At 50.1% G+C, this 13,290-nt stretch overlaps 1 protein-coding gene across 2 annotated transcripts in view; it reads left to right on the top strand.

Annotated features, from left to right (window-relative positions):
* The window catches only part of KCNK9 (potassium two pore domain channel subfamily K member 9), a 105,017-nt gene that overhangs the window by 85,987 nt on the left and 5,740 nt on the right, over positions 1-13,290 (top strand). The window contains exons 2-3 of one of the 2 annotated variants that reach the window (XR_005240921.2): positions 932-1,773; positions 7,315-8,648. Coding sequence is in view for 1 of the 2 variants with exons in the window: in XM_008001619.3 (XP_007999810.2) it covers positions 932-1,773 (842 nt within the window). In the remaining variant the exon portion in view is untranslated. Of the gene's footprint in view, positions 1-931; positions 2,913-7,314; positions 8,649-13,290 lie in introns of those variants that run through there. The other variant, XM_008001619.3, reaches the window with a different exon arrangement.

Genomic DNA, 13,290 nt, shown 5'->3' with positions numbered 1-13,290 from the left:
AAGTTGCATCAAGAATTTCAAAAGTACTTACATACATAAGGTCTTTAAGGGTTGTTTCCTGATTTCTATCCAGGCTCCATTCATAGAGTAGTGCAAATGTATTCATTCCTTTATTAAATAGTTTACTTTCTAGGTATGGGGGAATACAGCAGCGAACAAAACATTTTAAAAATATGCCTTTGTGGCATTTATGTCTCACTCTGCAATCGCCTCTCTTGATTCAAAGTCTCTGCTTTTGAGCCTCATTCTTGGCAGTTGAAAACTCTGGGCTGAAATCCCAACTCTGAAGAAATCAAGCTACCCTGCTATTAAGTAACTAACTCAGTTTTCTTGTCAGTGAGGTTGGAATCATTATGGCTGTTTAGAGGCTAGAATGAGGTGATGTGTGTAAGAGGATTTAGCACTGTGCCTGGTCCATGGCGGGTATCATTCTTTGAAAATCTACTCTTCATGCCAATCCATAGTGGACATAGAGAGGTTTCTCCCTTGGGCTTGGTACTTTTGGAGTTCTCTTAGTAGTGAATCTGCTTTTATCTTTTTAAAGCCTTTGTGTTGCTCCAAGGTGGCACTGGAATGCCCCTCCATCCCCTCTCAGTGGCATATCACAAGTGACATTGATTCTTCCTTGTTTTTCTCTTCCCTTCCATCCCAGGTTATAACATCCCCAATCCCCTCCCTACTGAAATGTTCCTACCCCCACTGCCATCCCCCAACCTCATGTGACTTCTAAGAAACTGGCTCTCCTTTGTTCTCCTCCCTCCAAGATATGGCCATGCCCTTCTACCCTGCAGAGGAAATTCCCCCAGTTCCAGCCCAACTGAAGCATACCACGTCCCCCTGCACTGCACTGCACCAAGTCGACCCCTGCTTCCCCCAACCTCTAGACCCCTCCTCACTTGTTCTCCCTGTTCTTCTTGTCCCCTCCCCACAGGTTATGGGCACGCTGCACCTGGCACCGACGCGGGCAAGGCCTTCTGCATGTTCTACGCCGTGCTGGGCATTCCGCTGACGCTGGTCATGTTCCAGAGCCTGGGCGAGCGCATGAACACCTTCGTGCGTTACCTGCTGAAGCGCATCAAGAAGTGCTGTGGCATGCGCAACACTGACGTGTCCATGGAGAACATGGTGACTGTGGGCTTCTTCTCCTGCATGGGGACGCTGTGCATCGGGGCGGCTGCCTTCTCCCAGTGTGAGGAGTGGAGCTTCTTCCACGCCTACTACTACTGCTTCATCACGTTGACTACCATTGGGTTCGGGGACTACGTGGCCCTGCAGACCAAGGGTGCCCTGCAGAAGAAGCCACTCTACGTGGCCTTTAGCTTTATGTATATCCTGGTGGGGCTGACGGTCATCGGGGCCTTCCTCAACCTGGTCGTCCTCAGGTTCTTGACCATGAACAGTGAGGATGAGCGGCGGGATGCCGAAGAGAGGGCATCCCTTGCCGGAAACCGCAACAGCATGGTCATTCACATCCCTGAGGAGCCACGTCCCAGCCGGCCCAGGTACAAGGCGGACGTCGCGGACCTGCAGTCTGTGTGCTCCTGCACCTGCTACCGCTCGCAGGACTATGGCGGCCGCTCAGCGGCTCCTCAGAACTCCTTCAGCGCCAAGCTTGCCCCCCACTACTTCCACTCCATCTCTTACAAGATCGAGGAGATCTCACCAAGCACATTAAAAAACAGCCTCTTCCCATCTCCTATTAGCTCCATCTCTCCTGGGTTACACAGCTTTACCGACCACCAGAGGCTGATGAAACGCCGGAAGTCCGTTTAGGTGTGGGGAGGGAAATGGGACAGAAAAGTCATTTGTCATAGTTGGTGTTAATTTCCATTGGTCCAACTCGTCTTTTCTTATTTATTTATTATTATTGTCATCATTATTACTTTCTCTCCTTCCTCCTTTCTTGGTCTCTTGGTCTCATTTTCCCCCACCTTTCCAGCCAGACAGAGCAGGCCAAAGGGAAATACAGGCCCATCCTCCTCTGAAACTCACATCTGAGCATGAAGCATGGATCTCCTCCTTCCTTCCCCGCAGACTATGCCTTACAGTTCTCACCCCACCTGCCCCATCTCTGCAGTGGTTTTCCCAGGACAGATGTGAGACCAAGACCACGGAGACAGAGCTGAGAGGATACCCACCCCAAAGCTGCACACCACGCTCAGAGCCTTCAATCGCCCACCCTTAGTGGTGTCTCTGACCTAACTCCTTTCTCTTTTCCTCCCTAAGGACTGAGTGGCTGTGTGCGTGTGTTGTGTGTGCTTCTGTGTGCACATGTGTTGTGACAAAACGGGAAGTATTAGGTATTCCTTTTTCTTTCCCATCATATATCATAGCCTGCTTTTGGCTGCTTCCAAACAAAAACAAAGACAAACCCACAAGGTTTTAGATTTATCGTCTTTTGCCAAATCAAGCATGTTTCATGAGCAGTCCTTATCCCTGATGTGTCATGGCCATGTTTTCTAAATGCTAGGTTCTAAATTATATTAAGGTTTTTTTTTTGGGGGCGGGTGGGCAAGAAAACCCAGATCATTTTAGCTTGCCAGTTCAAACATTTTTTAAAAAGCATGCACTTTGTTAAACTGGTATGCACTATCAACAAGAAAACTAGAAATGGAATAATCCAAAGCCAGTAACATTAATTTGTAAAAGACATTTTTAATTTTGTCACCTCCAGTTCCAACAATTTACCGTGCAACTGGAATCGTCAGGGGAAATGGGAAAATTGTTGGAACCCTAGAGTATCTGTTTTATTTTCCTCTTATTGATGATTTTGTGCAGCACCTACCTGCATAAATAATTATTGTGTTGGAATGCTTGGGTGAGAATGGGTATTAGTATGTGGCTGTGTTTCCTTTTCCTAATGAAAAGTGACAGGGCATTCCTCATTAAAAATACATATCTATTTCAAGAAATATCGTCTCTAATTGCATTTGATTTGTAAATAGGGGAAAGTTCACATTGGTCTCAGGAAGAGTTTAGAGGCAAGGAGCTTTGTCTTGGCCTACTGGGAACTTGCCAATCTCAGGGGACAATTTTGTCTGAGTAGTGTAGAAATTCCTCCCTGCTCTCAATAGGGGATGACCCCAAAGTCATCAGGCTGTAGAATATGGCACATTGGAGGCTCTTATAGTAACAGGATTTAAGGACAGTTTGACCTCCAGATTCACTGAGGGGAGTTTAATTTCCCTCATTACCATCCCTGCCATTTTCTAAAAATCACCCATTCATCCATCCTCCCATTCCTCTTTTGTAAACGAAGTTCATGGCTCTTGCATGGAAATGGACCTTGGCTGTACTCAGAAGGAACACGTTTACTGGCCTGTCTCAAGGCCCCAACGAGATCTCCCAGAAAGGAGGCTTTGCTCCCTAGAAAGAGTAGACCTACAGGATTTCTTAAAGGAGACAACATCTGAATGCCACCAGTCCCAAGCATTTGGGCCAATGGGCTGAAACACTGGAGCATTCAAGACTCCTCTGAAAAGGCTGTGCATGTACTTTAATGCTACATCCCATGTTGAAATTTCCCCTTCGTCCAGGACACAGGGCCTTCGAAGGAGTCTGCGAACCTCAGATTCTCTAGGCCAAAGTTGACAGTTCTCAACCTTCAAGGTCTTTATTGATTTACTTGTTTTAAGATTTTGTTTGATGGGAGGCCCTAACTTGGGGCTCTAAAATCTGTCCAGAGAATAGCAGCAGTTCTTTTCACGTTTTTTTTTTTCTCTTGGATGAGATTGTTGACTCTAGGGGGTCAGAGGTATAAAAGCCCTAATGCATTTGCAGAAGGCTTTGCTTCAGAAGAGTGTACCTGGAATACATGTGGGATTCTCATGAAAACCTTTGTAAGAGGTGCCTTCAAATGGTTGGGGGGGTGTGATCTGATCTATGATGACACCAAGGCACTGAGAGGGTGATTTGCTCAGTGTCACAGGCTGGCTGTTGACAGAACTGAGACAGGTGTCTCAGTCTGGAGCCCAGGAGAGTCCAAGGAGCTGACTTTACACCACCATGTCCTAACTCAGCCCTCGGAAGAGGGCGCCTGCCTGTTTCCCCACTGGGGGCATGCAGCAGGCCCTTGGAGCCAATTAAAGGGACACAGAGTCTACCCCGCATACAGAGCTGGTTTCCACACTACACTATCTGTGTCAAGTTGATCATATAGGAGCCCTACTTCTGCTTGAATGCCTCAAGTAACGAGCTTCTCTATTCCCAAGAACTGTAGAAAACATTCTCTATTCTATAGGAGTAAGGATTATAGCATGAAGTCTTTTCTCCTCACATGACCACTGACATAAGTATCTGAGGCAACTTGTAATTTATCTTGGCTCTATTTCCCTCCTATGTCTTCTCTTTGCTACTGGTTTAGCCCTTTGAAGGATGGTCACTGAGTCTTCTCTTTCAAAGTTAAACATCCTTGTTTATGGTCAGTGTTTAGGGGATGGAGGCAAACCTTGGTTTGCTTGGTGATGTTCATCTTTTGCTCAGATGGTCCATCTCTTCCCTACTGTGGTCTGGCCAAGGAGTTATCTAGGTATATCATGAAATGATCTCAGAGTAGGGAGGGCAGGGGCCGAGTTAAAGGTTTAAGGTTCTTTCTTCTCTTAATAAAACAGCACTAAACAGAGATGCCCAACTTCTACCACTCAATCAGCATTAGAATCAGATCCTCAAAGCCAGGAGGAAGCTTGGTCCAAAGTCATCTCACTGAACAGCCTTTATTTTCAGAGGAGGACACTGAGGTCCAGGGAAGGTGAACACTTACCTAAAGGTCACAGAGGTAGAATCTAGGTCTTCCCACTGATTTCTCTACCATTTTCCTGGCTAATTCTGTTGCTGTTTATAGCCTTCTGAAGATCTGTTGTTGCTGGGTGATTTTAGTTTCTTAGCCCCAGGTCTTCCTCCCTCTTGCACCTAGTAATTTCTTTCATTCATCCAAGTGATTCTCATACCCTTCTCCCAGTTAACCATGCCCATTCAGCAAGGGGGTCGAAGTCACAGCAGGCTGTTTGGATGTAGGGTTCAACTTCTGTTAGAATGAGCTCAGGAAGAGCCACGTGCTACCAGAATCAACCATGGTCAGCCCACCATCCAGTACCTAGAAATCAGCATACTTTGTAGGTACTTAGGGATCATCAGTACCACTGCCCACCTTCCTCTTATTTGGAGTGGACAGAAGGTAGAGAGCTCTTAGTTGAAAAGAAGTCAAGTGAGAGTAATATCTCTAAGACCCCTGGGGGCAACACTTGCTAGAGACCATCCTGCTATAATCCTCATTGTACCCATCCTGGGTGGAAAGTGCTGTGTTGGCCTTCCGCCTGTTAGACTCTTATGTAGGACTGAACCCCTCTGGGTTTTGAGATACTTGGTTATCCCTACAGCTAGTATCAGATCTGCTCTTTCCACCTGCACTGCTTCATCTTGAAACCCTGGCAACAGCCCCTTAAGTACAGGGGGCTGCCTGGCTCTAAATGTGAACCCTCTTGGAAGCATCTGCACGCTCCCACTGTGCATGGCTTATTGGGAGGGGAATACCTGCATTCAGGCATGGTCACAGCAGCTCATTTGCAGCCCAGGATTCCCCCTGGGTCCATCATCCTTTCAGGAGAGGTGGCAAATAGACTTAGACCACTGCCCACAAAAGCCTCCTTGGGAGGTGCTCATTAAAACCCCACCCATCAAAGAGAGGGAGATTGATGAATCTCAGCTCACCTGTTCCTTATCTGTGCACAGGGCCTTAAGAGAACATCGGGACAGTATGAGAAGCTCACAGATAAGCCTAGGCAGGTCGTTTTTCTCTGCCGCATCCATATCTGGAAGCCAATGGGTCCTGTTTCTCACTGACAGTCACTTACAGCTGGAAGTTGGAGGGAAGAACAGGGTTTCTCAGAGGCCTCCCTTGTCTGTGCACATTGGCCGGGAGAGGGAGGTGAGCAAGGAGAAAATGACCAAAAAACCACCATCACTGAGGCTTATGGCTCCATTTCTTTTTGTAATTTTTTTTAAATGACAGGCCCCAAGATACCCTTTGAAGCCCTCTGCAGAGGCACATGCCCCCGTCCTATCAGTGCACTGGCCCTGTCATCAGTGAGGCACTCTGGCAAACTGTGACTTTGTTCTGAAAGTGGTATGGACTTGGGGTCTGTCCCATGCGGGCCAGCTGCCTGGGGGTCTAAAGTGGGTTTCCTCCAGAGTTGTGGCCGGCACAGGACCCTGGAAACACCCTAGATGAGGACAGGGTGGCAGGCAGGGGACCTGTCGTTGTGCTGTGCTCCATTGAGCTCCTGGAAGTCATTTCACTCCCGGGGCCTCTGGGGCTTCCCCATCAACATAACAAGACAGCTTGGGCAAGATTTATGGGCACTTAGCACAAAACCAATTTGACCCACGAAAGCATTTGGCCGGGATGTTCTGATCCCTGGGCACACTTGAAGCTTGAGCCACCCAGAAGAAAGCCAAAAATCACTTTGTTTGGCAGGGGATGGGGAGCTGGGAAGATGCAGAGGGACCGGCAATAGCAGAGAGCACCATGGTTATCATAAACCAAGGCCACGTGCATTCCGGGCTCCCCAAAGCGCTGAGCATAAATCCATTTTATGTGGTTTTCTCGACCACACCCGATAGAGGCTGCTGATTCAGGAAAACAGGAAGTCTATGACCACGGTCCCCCACACTGACCTATGGTGAAGATCCCAGAATTACAAAGAATGGTCCAATGAGCTTTCCTAGACTTCTCGCCCAGAGCCCCCAGCCTCAATACTTTGCCACCCTGCTCCCCAGCTCTCACTCAGATGTTTGGACGACGTGTTGTCATGTCTGCAAGTTTTCAGTGGTTCAGCCAGAGAAGAAATTGTCTGCCATGAACAAGTGCACTTTCCTAATGGTGCCATTGTCACGCCTAAGAAACATAGCATTCATACAATATTATTGTCTGGAACAATCTGTATGTAAATCCCCAATTGTCCCAAAAATGTCAAGAGCTTGAGTCTAAAATACAACCCAAGACCGCCTCTCACAATTGCTTGTCTCGTTCCAGACTTCCCCTGAATAGGACGTCCCCGTCACCATTTCTGTCTTCACGATGTTGGCCTTTTTGAGGAGTCCTGGCCAGGGTCTTGTAGAATAATGTCCCGTGATCTCCTCTGCTTGTTTCCTCAGATTAAGACACTTTTGGCAAAAAAAAAAAAAAAAAAAAAAAAACCAGTTGATGTCAAGCAGCCGTGATTTATGCATTTGATGTTTGGCTCTCTGGGGACCTCTGTGGTAACTGCTTTCAGTGTGGATAAATAAGTCGTATTAAATGTTGTTTTCCTCTGTCAGGGGAACTAACTGCACATCCAAGAGAGGCGTCCGTGGATGCTGGGTCTCACTGCCAAAGCCGAACACGGCTTCGGGATTTCTGCCTTCTCACGTGGACCTCTGCTGTGCTGGGCGAATGCCACTACTCATTCCCCTAAACACCTGTGGGGATGGTCCAGCTACACATAGATGGGAAGCCCAGAGAAATGCTCGATGTGAGGGTCCCCGCAAGCCAGTTGGGCTGATTCGGCACCCGCCCCCCAAAGCTCATTGAGGAGCAGAGACTGCCAAGCCCTTCCACTCATTCGTCATCATAAAAATGTAACTTGCTATGGCAGCCTCTTGGCCATTAAGGGCTATACTTTGTGACCTCTGTCCTTGAGATCTTTGCTCTGGCAAGTTCTATAGCCTTCTCAGTGCTGCTATCGTGATGCAGTCCCCCTGCTGTGGCTAAGTAACCTTTCGTTTTGATCAAGATTTGTCCGTGCAGACTCCTACCTCTGCGCCTTTGCCCGTGCCGTTCCCACTACCTGGAAGGTCTCCCTGTTGCTCTCCAGCTTTGAGGTGGAGACAGAGCATCTCACACCTCCTTTTGGTGTCTCCTGACCCTTTTGCTCCCTGTTGGACTTGGCAATGTCCTCTTCTGGGCTCCCCTAGTCCTTGTTTTGGTCGTGAGCGACCGCACTGGGGAGCAAACCTTCTGTGGCCCCGGCCACAGGAGCAGCAAGCACTGGGCAGTGCCCCAGAGGCAAGGACCATCGCGAGAATAAAGGCACTGAGATGTCTGGCATCTTGCCCAAATGGCCACTCATCACCGTGATTGAGGCATGTCTTAACTTGCTGAAGTGGAAACAGGGTAACTCAATGCACACCTCTGCACCATCCCTGGAAACCAATCCAGATCTATGAGAAGAAAACTGGTCATCATAGCGTTGGTGATTCAACAGCACCTGCCCGGCAGAGTGGAGTGTGCCCCATACAACAGGGCCGGAAGCTGCCACGCCAGGCGTTTCTCATAAGGCGGCTGACAGGGATGGCACCAGACTACAGGAGCATACTTGCGATGTCACTCTGAAGAAGTTGGGCCCCGTGATGGGAATGTCATCAGGAAACTGGGTCTGCACTGTTTTTTTGTGGCAACACTTCTGGTGGAGGCTGCGAGGGGATTGGGACATGCACCATGAGTGACTCAGGACCCCCAGCCTCTGTGGCCTGGCTCCTGCCCACCCCTAGCTCTGGGGCCTTGAGAGAGGCAAGCACACGCTCTTCTCGCCTCCAGAGAGCAGCGTAGGGGTGTGGATGCTGCTCAGGCCCTGGCATCTCGCACGCCTGGGACCAGCCTCTGCCATTCACAGGTGGGTGGTGGTTTTGCCTCTCTGAGCTTCAGTTTCCTCACCTTTAAATTGGAGATTATACATAACCCCTACTGCAAAGGGTGCCTGTGAAGACTAGATGTGATGTGATGACATTTAATGGCACCTGCTCTGTGCCAAGCACCCCGCCAGTGTTCTTATACATGTTTGCATTTCCCATAAAAGCAAGGCCCATGTCTCCCAGAGGAAGTTACTCTGGGGGCATTGGACTTGAAATCAAACTATGGGGGGAAAAAAAAAGTGATCAAGTCTGGTTGAGGAACTCAGGCAGGGCTTCACGGGGGAAATGGGATTCGGAAATCATTGAGGTGAGCCTTAGAGGACCAAATGGGTGCTCTTTTAGGCAGAGACACAGCACAGGCAAAGGCATGGGCCAAGGCCCGGGAGTGCGACAGTACAGGGGGCACAGATTCCATCCCACCATTAGTGGAATCCTGCCACTCTTGGGAGAGATCAGACAGCATAAATCTCAAGGCCCTCCACAAGCTGGCCACATCCTAAGTCATTCAAGCCATTCTTCTGCTCAAGAACCTTCCCTGGCTCCCTAGTGCCCACAAAGTTAGTTTATGTTAAGGTCCTGCACTCTAACCACCATAGCCTGAGTCTCAGGCTTTCCAGGAGGCACTGTCCATCTAGATGTCCCTCCTAGGTCCTCCCATCATAAAATTCGTAAAATAGATCCTGGAGTCTCACCAAACTTGAATTCTGTGGTAGCCTCTTGGTTGGGTGGGGTTGTTTTTCTTTGACAGGTGGTGGACATTAGCTCAAATTTGCATATGGGGAACTTTCTGGAGAAGATCTTGGTCTTTCACTTAAGCATCCTGGGGTCTTGTCCTGACGAAGTCTTCTGCCAGTTTTACCAAAGACTAGTATGAAACCAACAAAAGGAAAACATGGTATAAAATAAGTTCTTACGCTTACTTGGCATGAGGAACTTGTTTCCTGATTGATTTCATGAACAACAGTGATCATGACCCCCTGCATCTGTGCCCTCTGGGACTGAAGCTGGCTAAGGCCTTGTAGGTACTTGCTCCCCCCACACTCAGGAGATGAGACCTCTCTGTGGGTCTGTCACCCAGCACAGGGTCCTCTGAGGGTGTCAGATGATCCAGGAGTGCCTACTGTCATGGTGAGTGCTGGTGACCCAGAGGTAGCAGCTCCTGGTAAGAAGCTCTGGGTACAAAGCTGTCCCCATCAGGACTTAGAAATATGAGCTTGATTTTGAAATGAGGCCTTTGGGTGGCGGAAGCTGAGGGAGGGCAGAGGCTGGGGTGAGGGTGGGATGATATACAGGAAAGAAGTCAAGTCTAGGGAACGTGGGTGGAATCAAAACTCAGACTTTCTCTTTGTGATTTGCTGTGTGACCTAGGGCAAGGCACCCCACTCCTCTGGGCCTGAGTTTTCTAACTTCTAAACTAAAGGGTCTGGCCAAGCTCCCAAGGCCCACTTCACCCCGCCCCAGTGTCCACTGTGGACAGAACGCCGGTCTGGGGAGGACAGACTGGGAGGACTAGCTGGGCTGACTTCAGCTGCATTGGAAAATCTGTCCCCTGACACTTTCTGTTGCAAGTGAATCTCAGATGCTTTATTTTTAATGACATATGGATCCTTAATTAACCAACAGCCCTTTGCAATCTTTGCTTAATTTCTTGGTAGGCTCTCCTCCCGTCCTCACCACATGAGGTACCCTGCTCTAAAGGAAGAGGGCCTTAGCCAGTTGAGCTATGAGTCATCAGTATTTGCAGAGCAGCCCACAGGCCTGGCCCCTGGAGCTCACCCCTTCCTGGTGAGATTAGGGCCTGCTCCTGCCCAGCATTTACCTTTGGGCTTGGCCCGAAGCAGCTGTTCCACCCTGCTGTGTCTTCCTCTGGGTTGTCCTCACTCCAGGGTTCTCTTTGCTTCATGGGAGAATATGTCCCCCCACTGCCTTTTGAGGGCCACTTGGCCCAGCAAAGGGCCTTGCCTCCGGTCAGCTCAGCTCAGCTGGGGCCCAAACCTCTTAGAATTGCCTATAGTGTAGCACTGTGCAAGTGAAGATGTTTCTTCCCATTGGCACACTCTCACTCTTCATGCTCAGTGGTGGGGGGGGGTGGTGGTGGTGGTGGGGGGGGGGGGGGTGGTGGTGGTGGTGTGGGGGTGCAGAGCACTCCCATTTGGCATATGGGGTAACAGGGCTCAGAAAAGTGGCAAAGCTGGAACTCCAAGTCAGGTGTCCTGACTGTACATTTCCAGGTACCTCTCCTGAAGCTCGCGGGGTGGGGTGGGGTGGGGTGGGGTGGGGTGGGGGTGGGGTGGGGCGGGGCAGGTCGCTCAGATTGCCATAAGGAAGGGACATAGATTGGGGCATGTCTCAGGAGAAAGGGAGGGGGGGGGCATGTCTCAGGAGAAAGGGAGGGGGGGGCATGTCTCAGGAGAAAGGGAGGGGGGGGGCATGTCTCAGGAGAAAGAGGGAGGGGGGTGCCATCTCCAGGTCAATCAAATATATACCCGGGGGTGGGGGGAGTGGGCATCTCACATGGGCAGGCATCAGAGAGGAAGGAGCACCAAGTCAGCCAGAAAAAGATGTGCTGAGTCTGCCAGTTCCTTCACCCGGTTCAAAAGCCCAGCTCTGGGCTCAGCACCACAGACAAAACCATAAGCCAAGAGCCATGTTCAGATGAAGCCTTTGTTAATTATTAATCACACAGAGCTTTGTCCGTCTTTTTTCTATAACAGTGGCCCTCAGAGGGCAGATCTGAGACCAACAGTAGCGGGGTCTCTGGCCTGAAGGGTGGGCTGGTGGACCTGAGCTGGGTACGGCATGCAGTACATTGTGTAGTAGAATGTGGCTGGAGGGCGCAGGCATCCCCCCACCTCGCCCCACAAAGCCTGCAGCAGCCCCTGCACAGGACAGGGCTCTGCGACGGGGGTGGAAGAGCCTCTGCTGAACCCTCCCACACTGTGGTGTGACCCAGGCTGGCCGCCTGTCCCGGGAGGTATATCTGACAAGGAGCTGGAGAGGCAACAGCGATGCTCAAACACATCTGGCAAACATGCCCCCCTCCCCGAGCCTTCATTTCCCCATCTGTGAAAGAAGGATCTGGAAGACAGGACTGTTCTGGAAGGACTGGGGGTGGAAACCCCTGTTCTGCAGATGCTGCTGTGATAAAACATCCAAAACACTGGGTGGGAATCTGCCCCCAGGGTGTGCCTGGGTTTTGTCTGAAGCTTTGTGTGGGACTCACAGGGTGGCAGGGAATCTGGAGTTGGTGGGGAAGCAGGGCTTGTCCTTCTTGTCACCAGCACCTCCCTCAATGTGGTGATGGTTGGTCCTGGCACCTGAAGGGTCCAGCTGGGAAACAGAAGGGGGAGTCAGTTCCTTGGAGACCTCTATGCATCCAGAGAGCAGTGCTTGATTTTGAGGAGGGAGGTCTTGTAAGCCTCAGCCATGAGTCTTTGCCTCTTAAAATCTGAGCTCTCAGCCTTGCCTCTTCTAGCCACTCAGGCACTGGGTGGTGTAGACATCGGGGGCCTTCGTAAGCACCCAACCCTGGTTCCTTTCCCTCCTGATTTGTAGGAGGACCACTTGGCCTTGGCAAGTCATTTTTCCCCTCCTACAAAAGATGAAATGGCCAGGTGAGATAAGAGGCAGGTGCCTTCCAGGCAGATACTGGTGAGGATGAAGTGAGTGTAGTCACATACTGGACTGACATTTCAGTGGGGGAATTTGGAGAGACAGGGCCCAGTCTTTCCAGCACTGGGTTGGGTTCCTACACAGGGGCCAGATCCTCTCCCCCAAGGACATCACCTGTTTCAGGTAGATTAGTTCTGTAGACTCCCTCTCCTCTCACGGGAGACTGTCCCCACAGAGCACTTCTGATGGATTTTCCCATTAGATGGGGTCTCCTTGACTTTCCCATCAGATGGGGTCTCCTTGATGACCCCAGCACTCAGTCCCCAGTGAAACAGATGCCTGGACAGTGGTGTGGGTGAAAGCATGATCCAGGGAACCAAAGTCCACTTCTCCCAGATGACACATCTATGAGGCATGAGCTGCTGCAACAGTGGGCCCGGCAGCTCCCGGGGGCCCCTTTGTGCAACTCCGGCTGCTGATTCAGCCATTTCTCCAGCCACTATATACTGAGCATGATGAGCATGTGCTGCCTGTCAGCCTCAGAGGGGACCAGGATGGTGAGCTAGACAATCAAGTCCTTACCTTCATAGGACTAAGATGCCAACGCACCACAGCCTCCCTAGTGCATGGAGTCTAGAAGCAAGGCCGAGGAGCAGGGAGCAAGGAGCAGGGAGCAGGAATGGGAACCAGAACAAGTCTCAGCAACTGTTTTACTTTCTCACTTGGAATTTTAGAAGTTGGGTGGAAAAATATGATGAAAGGAAAAACACGATTAGTGGGAACCCAGTGAAGCAGAACCCACAATTAACACGATTTCTCTATAATTTGATAGCTCCTCAGAGGAACACATTCCTGAAAAAGGCTAATTATATATTTGTTTGTTCAGCCCACAAATAGCATTTTGACAGCCGTTTTGTGTGTGTGTGGTGGGGGGTGGTGGGGGGTGGTGGGGGGGGAAGGACCTTGTGAGATCATCTCAGTCCACCTTCTGCTTTATCAGAAATGTCCACT

The sequence above is a fragment of the Chlorocebus sabaeus genome, chromosome 8 (assembly GCF_047675955.1).
Source record: "Chlorocebus sabaeus isolate Y175 chromosome 8, mChlSab1.0.hap1, whole genome shotgun sequence".
NCBI lineage: Eukaryota > Metazoa > Chordata > Mammalia > Primates > Cercopithecidae > Chlorocebus > Chlorocebus sabaeus.
This window is presented reverse-complemented; position numbering and strand designations above follow the sequence as displayed.